Consider the following 19,438-nt stretch of genomic DNA (forward strand, 5'->3'; position numbering starts at 1 on the left):
CTGCACATACATTGCTCACAGGCTTGGTATAACCTACGGTGCAGATGTACCTATGATTTCATCTCTATTATTGCCGTATGTAAAAGCACAGTTAGCAGTAAAGGTAATTTAGAAAGGGGCTGAGAGTGCTGAAAGTATAGCTCTTTCCTGTGGGGGCATTCACCACCCCCCCCACCTCAGAATATTTTTAAAAAATTTTTACACCTGAATTGGTGCATTTATTGGCATTTTGGAGCCGGCTGCAATTCTGAGTATTTTCTCTTTTAATTATGTAAAATGTATCGCCACTCCAACCCCACTCCCTGTTTTATTTCCAAAACATTGCTATACCAGAGTACAGTGACAGGAATTGTCAAATAAGGCCAGCTAATGAATCTACACCAGGGAACGTCCACCTTATTTTAAAAAAAAAGTGTTGGCAACTAGAATTTTGAAGAAAGTAAATCTTCACACAAGACAACAGTCAGGCATGCCCTAGAAATTCCTTTTGAGGCAAATAAGTTTTTAGAAGATGCATTTTAGCAGCTGACTTGCTATACGTAACTTCTTTGGGGCAAACATTATCAGCTAGTATGAAGGTTTTCGATAGAGCAAATGAAGACAAACTGTTTCCATTGGCAGAGGGTCGGTAACCGGAGGACAAAGGTTTAAGCTAATTGGTAAAAGAACCAGAGGGGTGATGAGAATTTTTTTTACGCAGCGAGTTGTTATGATCTGGAATGCGCTGCTTGAAAGGGCGGTGGAAGCAGATTCAGTGGTAACTTTCAAAAGGGAATTGGATAAATACTTGAAACGGAAAGATTTACAGGGCTACTGGGAAAAAGCAGGGGAATGGGACTAACTGGATAACTCATTTAAAGAGCAGGCACAATGGACCTAATGGCCGCCTCCTCTGCTGTTTGATTCTATAAACACGTCTGTAAGTGGGATTCTGAGAAGCTAACATCTCATTTTAATTCTTTTCTGCCTCAAGTTTGTGCCCAGCAAACAATGGAAAATGATATCTGGTTCCAGTCCCACACTCCAACACATTTGGTTCTTACAAGCTCTGGTCCCATCTTTGAAATGGAACTGGCAACCACCAATGCCAGTGTTAAAAGCTGATTCTTTTTATAATACGTTGACAAACTGACACATGGGTTGAAAAGCTCACAATATTTTTTTAATATTCATTCTGGGGATGTGGGCGTCACTCAGAAGGCCAGCATTTATTGCCCATCCCTAGTTGCCTTTGAGAAGGTGGTGGTGAGCCGCCGCCTTAAACCTGTGCGGTCCATGTGGTGAAGGTTCTCCCACAGTGCTATTACGTAGGGAGTTGCAGGATTTTGACTCGGCGACAATGAAGGGACGGCCGATATATGTCCAAGTCAGGATAGTGTGTGACTTGGAGGTGGTGTTGTTCCCATGCACCTGCTGCCCTTGTCCTTCTAGGTGGTGGAGGTCGCGGGTTTGTGAAGTGCTTTCGAAGAAGCCTTGGCGAGTTGCTGCATTGTGAGTTAGGATATTTTGGGGGAGGGGGTAAGAATAGAGTTATACTCGGCACTGGTTCAGAGTTCTGTTCAAAATTCTGAAGGTTTTTGATGAGGGTTTTGCTTGTTGGACATTCAGTGACTAGCAAGCGTAAAGTTAAGATTTTTCTACATTCAAGGAGCTATGTAATTGCATGTAGTTGTTGTAATCAGTTGAAATAGAGTTTGTAGTGACCATCTGAAGATGGTTTGGAGCAGGGGAAGGAGGAGAATCATCAGTCGATGAGTGTTCTAGGAATACATGATAATGGAGGAAAGGGAGAAGAGGAGTAAATGCCCCCAACCCCCCCCCCCCCCCAAATAAAATTTAATGGGTTAAACTCTAAACACAAGCTTTTCTGCTGAGAAGAGTAATTGTTGTCAACTTGCAACTTCCTGTTAATTTAGTGGGTTACTTTCTGATGCAAGTTTTTTTTTTATTCGTTCATGGGATGTGGGCGTCGCTGGCGAGGCCAGCATTTATTGCCCATCCCAAGTAGGGTTGCCAACTCTCCAGGATTGTCGTGGAGTCTCCAGGAATTGAAGATTGATCTGAGCACTGCTTCCAGAAACTCTGGGGTTTTTTCCATTTACTTTGAACACTTTTGTTTATTAGTTATACAAATGTTGGAGATGTGGGGTGTGGTGGATGGCTGTTTGACTGACAGTCAGGGTAATGAAGAGTCTGTTCGCTTTCCAATTGGCCGTGGGAAGGTGGAGCACTGTGAGGATGGACGTGTCGGGCGACCGATGGCTGGAGCGTGGGGATGGGGTGGTTGGAGGTGGGACGGTCATGTGATGACACCTACAGGAATTCGCCCAACCAGAGTTGGCAACCCTAGATGCAAGATGTCTCTAAGCTTCAAGGTTGACACCTGGGTGCACCAGAGTGATGGAACGTAAGGCTGCATCTCCAACTCTACTGAGTGGCCAGCCTTGGCCGTACTTTGTGCAGAGGATCTGGATGCTGATCAGATCCCGTTTGCAGCTCCAGCACTACTCAGGACAAACGGGGAATTTCTACACCAACGCTTTTGGATGCAGAAAAGAACAAGAAGGATATCGGAGTGATCTGCAGAGAGGGCTTTGGAACATGCTAAGCAATTGGCTTAACCTCTTGAGAAATATGGGAAGAGCAAAGTTTGTGATAGGCTAAAGGTCACAGCTATTAACAGAATGCAGTGAGACTGGAAAGTTAGTGATGAGCACAAATGCAAGTGAGACTGATAAACAGATAGAGAGGGACCCAAATAGATTAGAGAGGCGAAGACAGATTGAGAAAGGCAAGGCATAGAAAGGAGAAGGTAGGAGACCGTAAAGAAATTACCCACTGGCTGTGTCCATTTACAGAGAGAGAGCAGATACTACGCAGGAATTCTTGTGACCATACTGTGTGAGCATTAATTGGGTTACACTTTGAGAGAACAGGATGGTTATAAGACATTTCTCTCAAGTGTCCCAAGCATCATTTTGTCGTTGATTGCACTCCTGGTTTACAAAGTGAAAAGGTGTTAAGTAATGGCTCACTGACGGCCTTATAGAATCATACAGCACAGAAGGCGGCCATCCGGCCCATCATGCCTGTGCTGGCTCTTTGAAAGAACTATCCAACAAGTTCCACTCCCCAGCTCTTTCCCCATAGCCGTGCAAATTTTTCCTTTTTAAATACATATCCAGTTCCCTTTTGAAAGTTACTATTGAATCTGCTTCCACCACACTATCGAGCAGTGTTTTCCAGATCATAACAACTCGATGCTTTAAAAAAAAATGTCCACTTGTCTTCTCCTCTGGTCCTTTTGCCAATTACCTTAAATCTGTGTCCTCTGGTTACCGACCCTCCCGCCAGTGGAAACAGTTCCTCCCGTTCTACTCTTATCAAAACTGATCCCATGCTTCTCTTTCTTCCCTTCTGCAGATGGGGAAATTAACAGCAAACCTGCCCAAAACAGTACACTAAAGAATGGGCACATGGTCCCCGTGGGTGAGTTGGAAACGTCAGAAGAGGCTGAACCAGCAGCCACAGGTGAAAAAAGGTCGAGTGTTTCAAAGGCTCCCCAGGAAGTCGAGGAGAGAGTGAGGAGCTCAGCTGAGGAACCCGAAAAAACTAAAGGTAAGATATCAAAGTGAGGATGAGGAACGTCTGCTACCTCTTTTTTACTAAAACATAAAATCTTCATTACACAAGGTTTATCTGTTTTCAAGTTGATAATTAAATCATCCACCATTGCTGTTTTGCATAGTGTGTGAAAATATGGCCAAAAAAAAGCTTATCACATTTTTGTACAATATAAATGACTGACACATACAGGACTTGAAAATTAACTCTGCGTTTTCAAACTCAATAAGACTTACAATCTTGTAAACCTCATTGCTGAGGGTCACGAAGGCCTTATTTCACTCACGCACATTGCTTTTCCAAGTTTCAGGACTACAAACTGTTGAACTAAGTAAGTGTTTTAAATTTTGGGTGGCTGATTGGTCCACTGTTTTACATATAAAAGGAACATCAATACACCCAGTACAATAGGACTGTGTATTCTAACCAGAATTTATCACAATTTTTTGATTATTTGCTTTGACAGCTTCAGTGTATTACAGTAAATCAGAATCTACTGCTGCTAGCTGCTATTCTGGAGCTGTCTACATCAGTCCATTTTCCCTGCTCTTTATCTGTACCTTCTTATATTATTTGATTCCCTTTTAACTTAACAATTAACTTGTCAATATATAGAGTGAATGAATTCTCCCTTATTTGGTCGTCCTCTGTTATGGTAATCCATATGTAAGGAATCTTATAACACCAGGTTATAGTCCAACAATTTTATTTTAAAATCACAAGCTTTCGGAGATTATCTCCTTCGTCAGGTGAGTGACTTACTCACTCACCTGACGAAGGAGATAATCTCCGAAAGCTTGTGATTTTAAAATAAAATTGTTGGACTATAACCTGGTGTTGTAAGATTCCTTACATTTGTCCACCCCAGTCCATCACCGGCATCTCCACATCATGGTAATCCATGGCTGTGCAGAGTGTAACCTATATTGAAGGAATTGAGCAGACCAGATCTACAATTGGTGCCTGCTCCCTTGTATTCCTCCATGTCTCATTCTTAAGCAGGGTCCTAAATGATCGAACAGTGTAAAAAATCTTTTGTGTTGTCAAGTTCCTCCATAGTGCTGTATTACTTGTTTGTTTTTTTTTGCTTTATTTACCAAACTAACTGAAATTATTGATGAAGTAAACGAGCAGTACTATGGATTCTCTGCGTTCCTTAGGGTCTTACAATGACTGGTCAACGTGGCTGTCCTTCCCTATCTAAACATCAACACGATAGCCCATGCTGCTGCTCAGAATTTGGCACGAGACCTGAAATTGTACAGAAATCTTAGGGCATTTATTTTGTAGAAGAAATATTAAATCTCTCAGCGGGTTATAGAGCCCACCCTTCCCCCACCCCCTTTTAAAAAGATGTGGATAAAGGGCAATGAAATGAGATTACGTTAGGCAGTGGGTAGCATTTGAAGAGCTAGCACAGACACGATGGGCCAAATAACGACCACCTGAGCTGTGAATGTTTTCACCTTTGGCCAATGGTTTAACCTCTTCGAGGTGGTCAACACAACTATGAGGATTATGTGCCACCGTGTTGTTAAAGAGTAGTCAATTGCCCATTATCTTGGGAAGGAGGCGGGGGGGGAGTTGTGAAAGTTGAATTGATTTACATAGTAAGCTTTTTTTTTTAAAAAAAAGCAGCTCCCTGAGGTTTTGTGCTCGTTCTCTCATGTTCGTGTTTTCCCAGTCTTGTGCTTCCTCTGTTTCATGCGTGTTTTCTTTTAACGTTTTAACCCAGCAGAGGCTGTGGACAGACGCCCTATGTCAGTAATGGAGCCCACGCGTGACCATAAACAGGCTTTGCTTCCTCCTAAAAGACCGGTATCAGCTCCCACTCTGGAAGCAGGCGAGGGACAAGTGAAAGAACCTGGACCCGACGTGACCACCGCCAAGGATGTCTCTTCCATTATTTCTTCCTTCTCCACTTCCTGTTCCACCAATACCACTGACTCTTTGTCCACCACTACGACTACCACCGCCACCGTCCCTGCCAAGCAACCTCCTGTCCCACCTCCGAAACCCAATCGCAACAGCAATTCTTTGTTTGGTGAGTCTCCACGTACCACTCGCTGTACGGCGCACTTTGCAAATAAGCCGCAGGTCGAATTTTATCTTGAAACGGAAAGCAATTTTAAATGTCGTTTACCTCATTACTGATTTGGGAATGTCGGGCGATACTTTCCGTAGACTGTCCCAGAGGCTGTGTTCATGGTCTCGGGTCTGTGGTCAAACCTGTAGAAACTATACACCATGCTAAATCGTGAAAATAGTCGCTTCAAATGGGGATTTTTTTTCCTTCCAAATCAAACTGAATCTCTGGCACCTGAATGCAGGTTACTTGTTTGTCTTTCTGAATGCAGTGAATATTTGCTCCTGAGAGATCAGGGGAGACAAACACAGGATTAACCTTTCCAAAAAATGGGCAACTGGACTTGACCGGGTGCTGTGGGGCTGCAGGTTGGACCGACGAAGATCCTTGCTGAACGACACTCGTGCTGGATTTAATGTGATTACATATTTTTTAAAACGCAAGATTCACCTAAATGCATGTGATGCACCGTGACAATATACTAATTCGGGGTTCAGACTGACCGAGGAAGGGCCTTTTACAGCCTATTTTTCTAAACTTGGACAGTGGAAGCCGGAAGGAAATAAGTCAATGTTTTTTTTAAAAAGGACAGAAAGGATGGTAAAGGTAGGAGAAAACTTAAGTTTAAAAAAAAATCGGTCAGAAAATAGGGAATAAGACAGGATTGGGGTTGAGGTGCTGGGATGGGAATAGAGATGGCAGGGTGAACGGAATTATAGTTCAGATTTATTTATGGTTGTGTTTTTAGTGTGTTTTAGTAGCATTAATATTTCTTATGGCATTATTAATGTCATTGTTCTAGTCAAACGTCCCAATCCATAAGGGTGAATACAAACTCAACTGATTGGCCCAGGGAGTAGGAAATTTCCCTGAACCCACTGACAGTTTAAGGGTTGAAACCAGATAACCGTACTTTTTATTTAGCTAGTTTACTTTACTGCTGGATTGCAGCATTACCACATTGCTAGCAGAAAGATTATGGAAGTGTTCTCGGGCCCTATTCTTTTAAAAAGAAAAATTGCATTTTGTGTTTTTTTAATTTCTCCTTTTAGTCAAATGATTTATTGTGTTTGTGAAATTTTGACAGAACTAAGATAACTGGAGTTTCTAAATCGTGGAAGCTGGGAGGGGGAGAGGCATTCTCTTGGTGCTCTGAAGTGAACTTTGTAGTTTCTTGATGCTGTAGTCTTCAGTACGAAGGCCTAAGTTGAAGTATTTCTGAGCATGTGATTGCTATGATAATGTCAGTCAGCGAGCAGTCTGCAGCTGACAAAGCATTAATATTTGTAAAGCAAAAAAAAATCCCTAGAAAGCATCGCATCATGAGCAAGTTCCAAAGCAGTTATCTGATCTCATGTTTTTCCTTTATAAAAACACGAATTTCACTGACATTTTTCAAACCCCTTCAGATTTCAGTTTCCATTCCGTTAACTGATCTTCATGGAAAAATTTTTAAATCAATTATCCTGGACATTAATTTGGATTCAGTTCTAAATTGTTACACAGGATGTTCATTCTACAATTCCCATGGGGATCTGTACTGGGGCCTCAGCTTTTCACTGCATATATTAATGACTTGGATGGAGGAACAGAGAGTTGTATGTCCAAATTTGCAGGTGACACTAAGTTAGGAGGCACAGTAAGTTGTGCAGACAGGAGGAGAACGTTACAAAGTGACACAGACGGACTAAGTGAGCGGGCTAAGCTGTGGCAGATGGAGTTCAGTATGGGGAAGTGTGAGGTCATCCACTTTGATCTGAGAAAGTCAAATCAGAATATTTTCTTGATGGTGAAAGACTAGGGGCTGTGGAGGAGCAAAGGGATTTAGGTGTCTATGTGCACACACACACCACTAAAAGGTAGTGTACAGGTACAAAAAGTAATCAGAAAAGCTAATGGAATGTTGGCCTTTATCTCAAGGGGTTTGGAATTCAAAAGTGAGGACTTGATGCTTCAGTTGTACAGAGTCTTGGTCAGACCGCATCTGGAGAATTACGTTCAGTTTTGTGCATCGAATCCTTGGAGAGGATACAGTGCAGATTCACCAGAATGATACCAGGGCTTAAAGGGTTAAATTATGAGGACAGGTGGCATAAACTTACAGTTAAGGGCCGATCTACATGAGGTATTTAAAATAATTAAGGGATTCGATGAGGTACCTACAGAGAAACCATTTCCTCTGGTGCGGGAAAGCAGAACTAAAGGGCATAATGTTAAAATTAGACGTAGGCAATTTAGGAGTGAAAACAGGAAACACTTTTTAACACACACGGTAGTTGAAATCTGGAACTCGCTCCCCCAAAAGGCTGTGGATGCTGAGATCGATAAATTTTTGTTGGATAAGGGTATCGAGGGATATAGAACAAAGGTGGGTAAATGGGGTTGAGGCACAGATCAGCCATGATCTAATTGAATGGCGGAACAGGCTCGGGGGGTTGAATGGCCTGCTCCTGTTCCTATGTTTCTATGCCTGCGCACAGTAGAGCAAATTTTGTAAAATAAGTGCCTTTAAACTTCATCAAATAACCTTTCCCTGTTGCACTGTGTCCATATATAGCAGTATTACTCCTGCAAATTTTGATGCAGTATTACTAATTTGTTGCCCTTCTGATGTCATAAATCTTTTGTGTCTTTTATATATCTCATGTATATGTAAGAGCCCGAGGCATGATGGTGTGGTTGATTTAAAGTTAACTTCCAAGGCAGAGTCTTAAATGTAAAAGATTTAGGAAAGGAATGCTCAACCTTATACTGAGCATGGTTTGTGTTCTAGTCATTATGCCATATTTAATATTTTCATATATTGATCACAACTGCCTGCCTTAGGGTATTTTATTTTGTCCAGCTGACCATTGCAAAATTGTTGCCTTGCTGTTTATTTTACACACAAGGTCTCATGATGCCCTTATCCTCTCGGGATGAGGTCTATGTTTCTAAGCAATGAATAGTGCTACAATTCTTAAAACAGACAAGATTCGGAACACCGACTCAACTTCCAATATTCTGTTTCAGCGGAACTTAGTCAAGTCATGACCCCTGGCCTAGTTGTGCCGGGTAATCATTCGCCACCAGTGCCCCACAGAAGGATCACCTCCAACCCGCCTGTGGCCGAGCCAATCAACGCCACCCAGAATGTGTGCGAGAGCAAGGAGAGAACGCAACTACCAACGCAAGTATCGACGTCAGCCCACGCACCGACGTCAACGCCAGCATTGCCTTCGCGCCCACCTTCCGCTCCGGAACCCGCTCCCCGTCAGTCCCTCCCACCAAGACCTCCAGTCAAAGCCACCCCCCCCACATTGACGTTCTGTCACGCCAGCGTGCAACGTGAAAAAGAACCTGAACAACAGCTTCATCCTCCATCCGATGATTATCCCGAGCTCCTTCCGACTCGGCAATCCCAAGTTCCTTTGCACATAATGATTCAGCAAGCGCTCTGCAGCCCTCGGCCGGTAATCACAGCCTCTGATGGCTCGAATACAGCGAAGTCACAGCTTTTCGAGGCTGGCTTTGACGATGCTATTAAGAAGCGGGCGTTGCAAGTCACCTTGGAGAAGTTAAAATGGTGAGTGTGCGTTTTATTTCAAGTGGCTATTTTTATTTTAATATTGTACCCATCAAGGTGAGGGATGTTGGTGTTGGGTAATGGAACTCTTTCCAATCCAAGCACCCAGTGTCAGCATCCAAGATCTGGATCAGCTTTGGATGCAGAGTAAAAACTCCCTGTAGTCTACCCCAACAATGAATGTATCTCAGCCCCAGCCTCAGAAAAGCACCCCCTACTTTCACCAATGAGACATTTTTCTACACCGGTTATCCTGTCACCTCTCCCGAGTATGACTGCTAATCAGTGCCAAGTTAGGGGCCATCTGGTGCTGCGGGTTCATGCCTACCAGGAACTGGATTGAGACTGCTTTTGGCTGACTAAGAAAGAACTTGCATTTACATAGATTCTTTCACATCCTGAGAGTCTCCCAAAGGGCTTCACAGCCGATGAAACACCTTTGAAGTGTAGTCACCGTTACGTAGAACAAACATGGCAGCCACCTAACGCACAGCAAGGTCCCACAAACAGCAATGATCAGTTAATCTTTTTTATAGTGGCGTTAGTTGAGGGAGGAATGTTGGTCAGGGCTCTCTACTCTTTGTATAGTGCCATTGGTTCTTTTAGTATGATTGTACTAAACAATAATCCCCAGGGCCCCCAGCGGTACATCATACTTGTTCCCCCTTCCAAAACCTGAGTTTATAGCATGTGACAAAGGATGGAAAAGTAGAGTGGTTAGAATGTGGAACTCGCTACCACAAGGAGTAGTTGAGGCGAATAGTATAGATGCATTTAAGGGGAAGCTAGATAAGTACCTGAGGGAATAAGGAATAGAAGGATATGGTGATAGGGTGAGATGAGAAGAGAGGGAGAAGGCTCCTGCGGAGCATAAACCACTGGCATGGACCAGTTGGGCCGAATGGCCTGTTTCTGTGCTGTACTTTATATGTAATTACCCTTTTAATGCACTTGCAACCAAATTTCAGTGAGTGCTGGTGTGCCTTGAACCTTTGTTCAAATTAACCCTGTAAATGATTGATTCGTGTTGGATCTGACCTGAGTTCATAGCAGTGTGGCAAACGACGGTAAACTAGATTAAGTTTAATGTTGTGTCACCTCTGTCTGGCTGGACCTTACTTGGAGTGAGAGCAAGTAATGTACAGCAGAGATGAAATGTTCACTGATTTACATAAGTCTAAAGGTCCACATGGGAGAAGAGCTGTGCTTCTTGTGGTCGTAGCTGTATGAGTACTAGATAAGGATCAGCGGACAAAATGGCTGTATTAGTGCTTTTGTTCTGTGAGTGTCTTAAACACAAAAGACAGGTTAACGCTTTGGGTGGGGTATACCAGAATTCCTTAATGTATATTTTATCCATCTCTAATTTTTGGTTAACTTGAGTGGAAGTCCTCAAAAATAAAAATTGGATGTGAATAAAATCTACTTCAGGGAATTCTGATTCCCACCTGAAGTGCTAACCTATCTTTGTCTTTTAGATCCTAACAGGCCTCCTGTGCATTTGCAAACTTTCCTGTTTTTATTTCTAATTTCCAGTATTTGTGGTTTTGCTTGCCAAATTTTCTCTCATTGCTCCCCCCCTCCCCCCAAGGCATTGTCTACTTGCTAGGATATTATTGCCTGGGTGTCAATCACCCTTGAGTTTCCCCCCGCCACCACCATGGCATTGTTTATAGGCAAGCCTAGACGGTAAGAGTTGGCAGGCTATTTGACCCTGATGGTGTGAGGCACATTGCGGCCGAGCCAGATCCTTTCCCCACCTGATGCCAGTGTTTGTGCACTTCCAGCAGGGAATGCTGAACGACATTTAGGAGTGGGAACCTTGGCCGATTGCCCCCCTCCACAGACCAGGGGTTGCCGACGCCTTGGCTTGGGCATTTTCCATAGCACAACCTTTAGCAGAGTCTAGAGAATTATGCAGCAGCAAAAGGGGCCAGTCAGCCCATTCCACCTCCACCACAGTGCTCTCTGAAAGAGCTATCCAATTAGCCCCATTTTCCCCGCCCCTTCCCCTTACCCTTTAAAATGTTTAATTTTCAATTACTTGTGCATCGCCTGCTGCTGTACCTGCCGAGACTAGCTCACGCAACACAATTTAATCTCCAATTCTGGCACGCATACCGTGAAGGTTACCAGAATGAGCCTTTGATTTTTCTGTGTGTATGTTGCAGTTGTTTTTGTGTTTCTCTGTTTTCTATCCCTCCCTTCCCCTGAAGGCACTGACACATGCTGGAGCAGGGTCCCATGGGGTATGCTGGTGTCCTTATCCGTGTGTAAGCTTTGAAAGGCTATTTTTGCCTTTACCCAGTATCCACGCGCGCAATTTGCAGCAGGAGTCACTTGATAACAATTGAGGCAGAAATACCAACTGATTTTTTTTTGTTGCACCCCTCCCTTAATTACCTCCCAAGCCCAGAGCCCCTATGACCATTTGTCAGTTCTATAGAACTGCCCAGGCTTAACTAAGCATAAGCTTGCTTGGATCTGGTGCTGGGGACATTTTCCCGTAGCACAACCTTTAACTGGAGGATTCTACAGCAGAGAAAGAGGCCAATCGGCCCATTCCACCTCCACCAGCTCTCGGATCTATCCAGTTAGCCCCATTTCGCTGCCCCCTCTCCATACCATTTTAAATTTTTAATTTTCAAATACTCATCCACTTCCCTTTTAAGAGCTATTATGAATTCTGCTTCCATCACTGTTACCTGGTAGGCCATTCCATTTCATAACAGCCCTCTGCATAAAAAAATCTCCTAACCTCTCCCTTCATTGTATACCTGCAGTTTTATAGAATTTACAGCACAGAAACAGGCCATTCAGCCCAACTGGTTTATGCCAGTGTTTATGCTCCACATGAGCCTCCTGCCACCCTATTTCATCTAACCCTATCAACATAACCTTTTCCTTTCTCCAACATGTACTTATCTAGCTTCCTCTTAAATGCATCCATGTTCAACTATTTCATGTGGTAGCAAGTTCCACATTCTCACCACTCTCTGGGTAAAGAAGTTTCTCCTGAATTCCCGATTGGATTTATTATTGACTGTCTTATATTTATGGCCCCTAGTTTTGGTTTCCCCACAAGTGGAAAAATCTTCTCTACGTCTACTCTATCAAACCCCTTCATAATCTTAAAAGATCTCTATCAGGTCACCCCCTCAGCCTTCTCTTTTCTAGAGAAAAGAGCCACAGCCTGTTCAATCTTTCCTGATAGGTATAACCTCTCAGTTCTGGTATCATCTTTGTAAATCTTTTTTGCATCTTCTCCAGGGCCTCTGTAGTCTTTTTATAACATGGAGACCAGAACTGTGCACAGTACTGTAAGTGTGGTCTAACCACTGTTCTATATAGGTTTAACACAACTTCTCTGTTTTTCAATTCTATTCCTCTAGAAATGAACCCTAGTACTTAGTTTGCTTTTTTTTTAATTAGGTGATAATGTTAAAGTTATGCCCTCTAGTTACCAGCTCACTGACCATTGGGAGTGGTTTTCCCCTAATTACCCTATCAAAATTCACAATTTTGAATACCTCCATCCAGTCTCGTCTTAACTTTCTCTGTTCTAGTGACCAAGAGTCACAGTTTCTCTAGTCTGTACTCACCCATGGGTATCGTCTTGGTGAATCTCTCTGTGCCCTTTCCGTGGCCTTAACATCCTTCCTAAAGTAGGGCACGCAAAATTGGACGCAGTATTCTAACTGCAGTCTAACCAATCATTTGTCTAAGTTTTAACATGCTGCTTTGCTTTTATACTTTATGCCCTTGTTTATAAAATCTAGGATCTCGTATGCTCTAACAGCTTTATCAACTCATCCTTCCACTTTAAACTCATGGGTCTTTGTTCTTCTCGAAAGTTTTACCATTTAGTGTAAGTTCCTCTCGTTATTCTTTGTCCCAAAATGGATTACCTCACATTTCTCTGCATTAAATGCCATCTGACCTGTCTCTCTCCGTACCCAGTCTACTAACCCGTCCGTGTCCTCCTGAAGTCACTTACAGTCCTCTTCACAGTTAACCATGATCAATATTCTTGGGTTGTCTGTAGATTTTGATATTGTGCCTAGTGTAACGTTTCCCATGGATAGTACCAACAGAGCCTTTCATTAAATAACTAACTCCCTGTCATATACCCTGATCACCCAGCCCCTCTGACGATGAGAACACAGAGGATGAAGAGGAGGAGGAGGAACAGAGGCCGGAGAAACAGGATTACCCAGCACTCGTTCCATCAGTCATTATCATTCCAGAACTCGTGAGACAGGATGAAGAAGTGAGCGACTCCGATGACGATGGTCCAGTACTGTACAAGGATGACTACGATGAGGATGAGGAAGATGATCAACCCAGTATGTATTTACATTCATTAACTTAAAATATGTGCGCTTAAACAAAATTGCCTTGAGTGTGCTGCATCCTACAGCACATTAATAGTATTAATTATCCCAGTACAAGATACTAGCCTACTCTACATTTGTGCTTTTTGTAACTAATTTGATTAGAATTTAATTTCATCCTTTCCCACAAAGATATGATTTATAAGAAAAATCAAAGCATTTTATTGACACGAGAAAATTGACTGACTAAAATTGGTTGAACTTTTCCGAGATTGGTCTGTTGTTACCTTTAGTCAGTGATCTTTTCTCATTCAGATTTCTCCTATTTAACCAGAGATTTAAAATGATTGAATTGCTTCTCCAATGGGCAGACTGGCTGCCTGGTATGGAGCAGAGCCGCACTTTTTAAGAGGGTCCCCAGGTTCATTTCCTGTGTCGGCATTGTCTATGTGAAACTATCCTTTTGATCAGCATGAGCCAGCACCAATAGGAGGGGAAGGCACAAGAAGTAATGCAGAAAAAATATACCAGCCAACCATAACTCTGGTGTCTCATGCGCTTTCACAGATTCCACTTGGCCTCGCCAGAAATAACTATTTGGATAACTTTTTTGCGGGGGGGAGGAGGGTGGGGGGAGGAAAGAAGGAGAAGAAGCAGGTCAGTTAAACAAAAGGACTGATCTTCAATTATTGGCCTCATGTATAGATGGTTATGTTGATTGGATTAGATGAAGAAGGGCTGGCGGAGGCTCGTGTGGAACATAAAGACAGGAATGGACCAGTTGGGCCGAATGGCCTGTTTCTGTGCCGTACATTCTATGTAATTCTATGAGTAAATTTTTGCAGATCTTGCCTCCTGGTTTTGTAACATCCTTTCTAAAACCTTACATAGGTTCGTTGGCCAATAAAGTGAAGCGAAAAGATACTTTGGCCCTTAAACTGAGCAATAGACCTACAAAGCAGGAACTTATAGAGAAGAACATCCTACCTCGTCAGTCTGATCAGGAGAGACTCGAGCTTCGACAGCAGATTGGAACAGCACTCATTAGGTAAGACATCCTCAAAACGGAATGGACAGTAGGTTCCTCATTCCTGCAGCTATATATGTTGGATACAGTGTGTATGGTATATTAGACATAGGACTTTATGGTAGTGATGAGCTCCACTACCTAATGTGAGTTGAGGATGACCCTTGACTCTGATTCCAAGGAGCGGCAGTCATGTTGCACTTCTGGGTCCACTATCGTTTCGGTGCATGGTGGGTTTTGGTCGTGCCACCAAATCTTTGACAGTGACCCCATTTGGGTAGGGTGGCGTATGACCAATGCGGGAAACAGTGCTCTGGTTCACTGCCAGCGGCTGGTTGGCATCTCAACAATACCCCTACATAGGTTGCATGCTAAGCACCTGAAGAATGAGCAACTTTCCGACACGCCAACATTTCAACGTGATTCAGGACGTGCAGTTGTCTCACCGTGTTGTGCATGTGCTGAAATGGTCCCCTCGTTAATCGTGTGCCGCTGTGTCCAATTGTAGCACCCCGCACTTCTACCTGTGCTGAGATCTGTTAATTCGGCACAACCTCGGAACTGGACCTGAGGCTGCCCAGTGTGTATGGTTCGGTGCCACACTGGGCATCGCACTTAACCAATTAAGCCAGCAGGGTGTTGTATCTGGGATTTACCCACCCTTGCCTATCGCCCTTTCCTGCCTTGGATTTATCTTCCTGAAGGCTGTGTCTGTCAGTGTGGTGGGAAGAAGATTGTTCTTAGAAAACTGAATTTGCTTCAGACAAAGCTGTGACCTGAATAATAATTCTTCATCCTCCATTCCAACAGGCGTCTAAGTCAAAGGCCAACTGCGGAAGAGCTGGAGCAAAGGAATATCCTTAAAAGTTAGTACATCTTTTATCCTCCAATGCTAATTTAGTTCACATCGTAATGAGCAGTAAACTGATGTGGCTTTACCTGTTTTCCATTCATTGACATGCTCGTGTTGAAAGAGCTAAAAGATAACTTTTCTTTTGGAGTCACATTAAGGGATGGGGAATAGACCAAATCTGTGAAATTACTGACTGTCGTGTAACTGTTAAACAAGTTATTTTTGTAAACAAAATATCCTTTGAGTTAGCCTCGTAAAGCCAACCGCAAAAAATATTACAGGGAGTTTTTTAACCACTGCTCCCTTGCATTGTGGAACTATCTATCCAGTTCTCTCCTCCTTCCCATCTATCTCATTGCTTCCAAAAACCATCCTCTTCAATTGTACTTTTGGTTCCCCAACCTAGCCTCCTCTTTCCCTGTGCTCCATGCCCACCCTATCCCTCTTCTCCTTATTGTAAAGCACTCTGTGAGATGTCTTCCTGCATGTGAAGAGTGCTTTATAAAAGCAAGTTTTTGCTTGTTGTGGAGCAGCTTTCTGAGGTTATTTTTCCAAGCAATATTGCATTTCCATTGCTTTGATGCAAACAGTAAAAGCAAATCACAAATGCTGATTGGGAAAGGCTGATCTAAGCTCCCACAGTCAGCTTTATTCAGACTGTCCCCTCTGTACAGCTTCTTGCATTGATTTTCTTTTTTGCAAACCCACTATTTTCGCATTGGAGATCATTCTACACTGGTTCAGTCAGTAAAAGCACACGAGCAGCAGTGTCTGCTTTTGATTGATCGTACGACACCAATCTAAGCATTATCAAATCAATGCACTGAATGAGATGTTGACTGTGCTAATCTCACCAGCTCAAGTATTGCACTGATGAAATAACACTAAATTTTCACCCTTACAGATAAAGATGAAGAACAACATCAGGCAGAGAAACGGGAGATCAAGAGGCGGCTCACCAGAAAGGTACTGAAGTGAACAGTTTGTAGATTGTTGTATGAAGGTCTGCACTGAGAATCAGTGAGCTACATTTGTTGGATTGCTACACTGAGCCTCCAAACTGAATGTGCGGCCTTTGTATCTCTAAATTGAGTTGAGAAATTAATTGGGAAGGGCTGATCTAAGCTCCCACAGTCAGCTTTATTCAGACTGTCCCCTCTGTACAGCTTCTTGCATTGATTTTCTTCTTTGCAAACCCGCTATTTTCGCATTGGAGATCATTCTACACTGGTTCAGTCAGTAAAAGGACTAATGGTCTTTTTATTTTAATACACAAATTTTTCCTCCCTGGTGAGACTAAGAGAGCAGACAAACTACCTTTTCCAGCCAAAGCTGCTCTATTACCCTCCACTGAAGGGTGTGCAGGGCTGGCCCTTATCTTTCCATTCCTTCTCTGCATTTCTAAGAAGGTTTATATCTGTTCTACTCTGTAGCTCCCGGTTTAAGAATTTTGGAGAAAATTTCATTGGAAAATGTTGCATGATAGAAAAGCTTTTGCAAACTATTAAGAGCCTTCAAGGCAAGTATAAACTGCACTGTTGTGTGACTCTGATCTCTGATTAATTTAGCTCAGTCAAAGACCTACGGTGGCAGAGCTCCAGGCTAGAAAAATCCTGCGCTTCCATGAGTACGTTGAAGTAACGGACGCCCATGATTACGATCGACGTGCAGACAAGCCATGGACTAAATTAACACCAGCAGATAAGGTGAGGAGGCTCTGGCTTTGGGTTGGTTATGATATTGTCTCGGTATCATCGACTGCTTTCCTACAATAACACATTAACGTCGCTATTGTCACTAGGATTAGTGTGCAGTGTAATGGGTGTTGTTAGGACAATCCTTATACTTTTACTTCAATGCAGGCTCGTGGAATTGAGACAGAGTCGTCTGATCAATAATCTTGGCTTATCAAATTAATAGAAACCTGACATAAAAAGGAAAAGAGTAAGTAAAGTGAGCGTTGGTCCTCTAGAGAGTGAGTCTGGGGAATTAATAATGGAGAATAAGGAAATGGCAGATGAATTGAACAGATATTTTGCGTCCGTCTTCACTGTAGAGGATACAAATAACATGCCAGAAATAATTGTGAATCAAGAGGTGAAAGGGAGGGAGGAATTTAAAACACTTACAATCACCAGGGAAAGGGTTCTGAAAAAAATATTAGAACTAAAAGCTGACCAGTCCCCAGGTCCTGACGGACTTCATCCTCGGGTCTTAAAAGAAGTGGCTGCAGAGATAGTAGATGCATTGGTATTAATTTTCCAAAATTCCCTAGATTCTGGACGGGACCCATCAGATTGGAAAATAGCAAATGTAACTCCTCTATTCAAGAAAGGAGGGAGACAGAAAGCAGGAAACTACAGGCCAGTTAGCTTAACACCTGTCATAGGGAAAATGCTAGAATTTATTATTAAGGAGGTTATAGCAGGGCACTTAGAAAATCTCAATGCAATCAGGCAGAGTCATCACGGCTTTGTGAAAGGGAAATCGTGTTTGACTAATTTATTGGTGTTCTTTGAGGAAGTAACAAGCAACGTGGATAAAGGGGATCCTGTGAATGTGGTGTACTTGGATTTCCAGAAGGCTTTTGACAAGGTGCCACATCAAAGGCTACTACACAAAATAAGAGCTCATGGTGTAGGGGGTAACATATTAGCATGGATAAAGGATTGGTTAGTTAACAGGAAACAGAGAGTAGGCATAAATGGGTCATTTTCAGGTTGGCAGGATGTAACGAGTGGAGTGCCACAGGGATCAGTGCTTGGGCCTCAACTATGTATAATCTATATCAATGACTTGGATGAAGGGACCGAATGTATGGTTGCTAAATTTGCTGATGACACAAAGGTAGGTAGGAAAGTAAGTTGTGAAGAGGACATAAGGAGTCTGCAAAGGGATATAGATAGGTTAAGTAAGTGGGCAAAAATTTGGCAGATGGAGTATAATGTGGGAAAATGTGAACTTGTCCACTTTGGCAGGAGGAATTATTTAAATGGAGAGAGATTGCAGAACTCTGAGGTACAGAGGGATATGGGTGTCTTAGTACATGAATCACAAAAAGTTAGTATGCAGGTACAGCAAGTGATTAGGAAGGCAAATGGAATTTTACTGCAAGGGGAATGGAATATAAAAGTAGAGATGTTTTGCTACAGTTGTACAGGGCATTGGTGAGATCACACCTAGAATACTGTGTGCAGTTTTGGTCTCCTTATTTAAGAAAGGACATAATTGCTTTAGAGGCGGTTCAGAGAAGGTTCACTCGACTGATTCCTGGGATGAGGGGGTTATCTTATGAGGAAAGGTTGGACAAGTTGGGCCTGTATACACGAATTTAGAAGAATGAGAGGTGATCTTATTGAAACATATAAGATCCTGAGGGGACTTGAAGGGGTAGATGCTGAGAGGATGTTTCCCTTTGTGGGAGAGCCTCGAACTGGGAGCTACAGAGTAGAACAGATATAAACCTTAGAAATGCAGGAATGGAAAGATAAGGGCCAGCCCTGTTCATCCTTCAGTGGAGGGTAATAGAGCAGCATTGGCTGGAAAAGGTCATTTCCCTGCTCTCTTAGTCTCACAATGGTGCAGGGAGGGAAAAAGCCCTTGAGTTAGTCTCAGCAAGACTATTAAGAATTAAGAGTTCCTACAGTTCCTCAGTGTGCCCTACGTTTATGCCGTTCAATACATAAGGTTAGTACGTAAGTACGCCAGCAGTCATGTAGACAACTTTCCCTTTATGTGCATGCGACTACTGTGGCTCAATCTGTTTATTGCTTTCTCATGTTTGAGGGGTCAGGCTGGCCTTGGGGACAGCACTTTCCTATCTCTTCAGACCTTCCTTATCTCCTCAAAGCTTTCTCACACTTGAGCATCCCCTGCATGATTACCACCTTTTGCAGACATATTGGCAGCTTGCCCTTGCTTGACATTCCATTTCCAGCTTTCTACTAGC

At 42.9% G+C, this 19,438-nt stretch overlaps 1 protein-coding gene across 7 annotated transcripts in view; it reads left to right on the forward strand.

The window, feature by feature from the left end:
* The window catches only part of LOC137342720 (phosphatase and actin regulator 4-like), a 138,199-nt gene that overhangs the window by 110,608 nt on the left and 8,153 nt on the right, over positions 1-19,438 (forward strand). For 6 of the 7 annotated variants that reach the window (XM_068006867.1, XM_068006866.1, XM_068006865.1 and 3 more), the window contains 8 exons: positions 3,424-3,618; positions 5,360-5,668; positions 8,723-9,275; positions 13,419-13,621; positions 14,501-14,657; positions 15,447-15,502; positions 16,394-16,455; positions 17,058-17,195. In XM_068006867.1, coding sequence (XP_067862968.1) covers positions 3,424-3,618; positions 5,360-5,668; positions 8,723-9,275; positions 13,419-13,621; positions 14,501-14,657; positions 15,447-15,502; positions 16,394-16,455; positions 17,058-17,195 — 1,673 coding nt within the window. The remainder of the gene's footprint in view (positions 1-3,423; positions 3,619-5,359; positions 5,669-8,722; positions 9,276-13,418; positions 13,622-14,500; positions 14,658-15,446; positions 15,503-16,393; positions 16,456-17,057; positions 17,196-19,438) is intronic. The other variant, XM_068006864.1, reaches the window with a different exon arrangement.

The sequence above is a fragment of the Heptranchias perlo genome, chromosome 26 (assembly GCF_035084215.1).
Source record: "Heptranchias perlo isolate sHepPer1 chromosome 26, sHepPer1.hap1, whole genome shotgun sequence".
NCBI classification, from domain to species: domain Eukaryota; kingdom Metazoa; phylum Chordata; class Chondrichthyes; order Hexanchiformes; family Hexanchidae; genus Heptranchias; species Heptranchias perlo.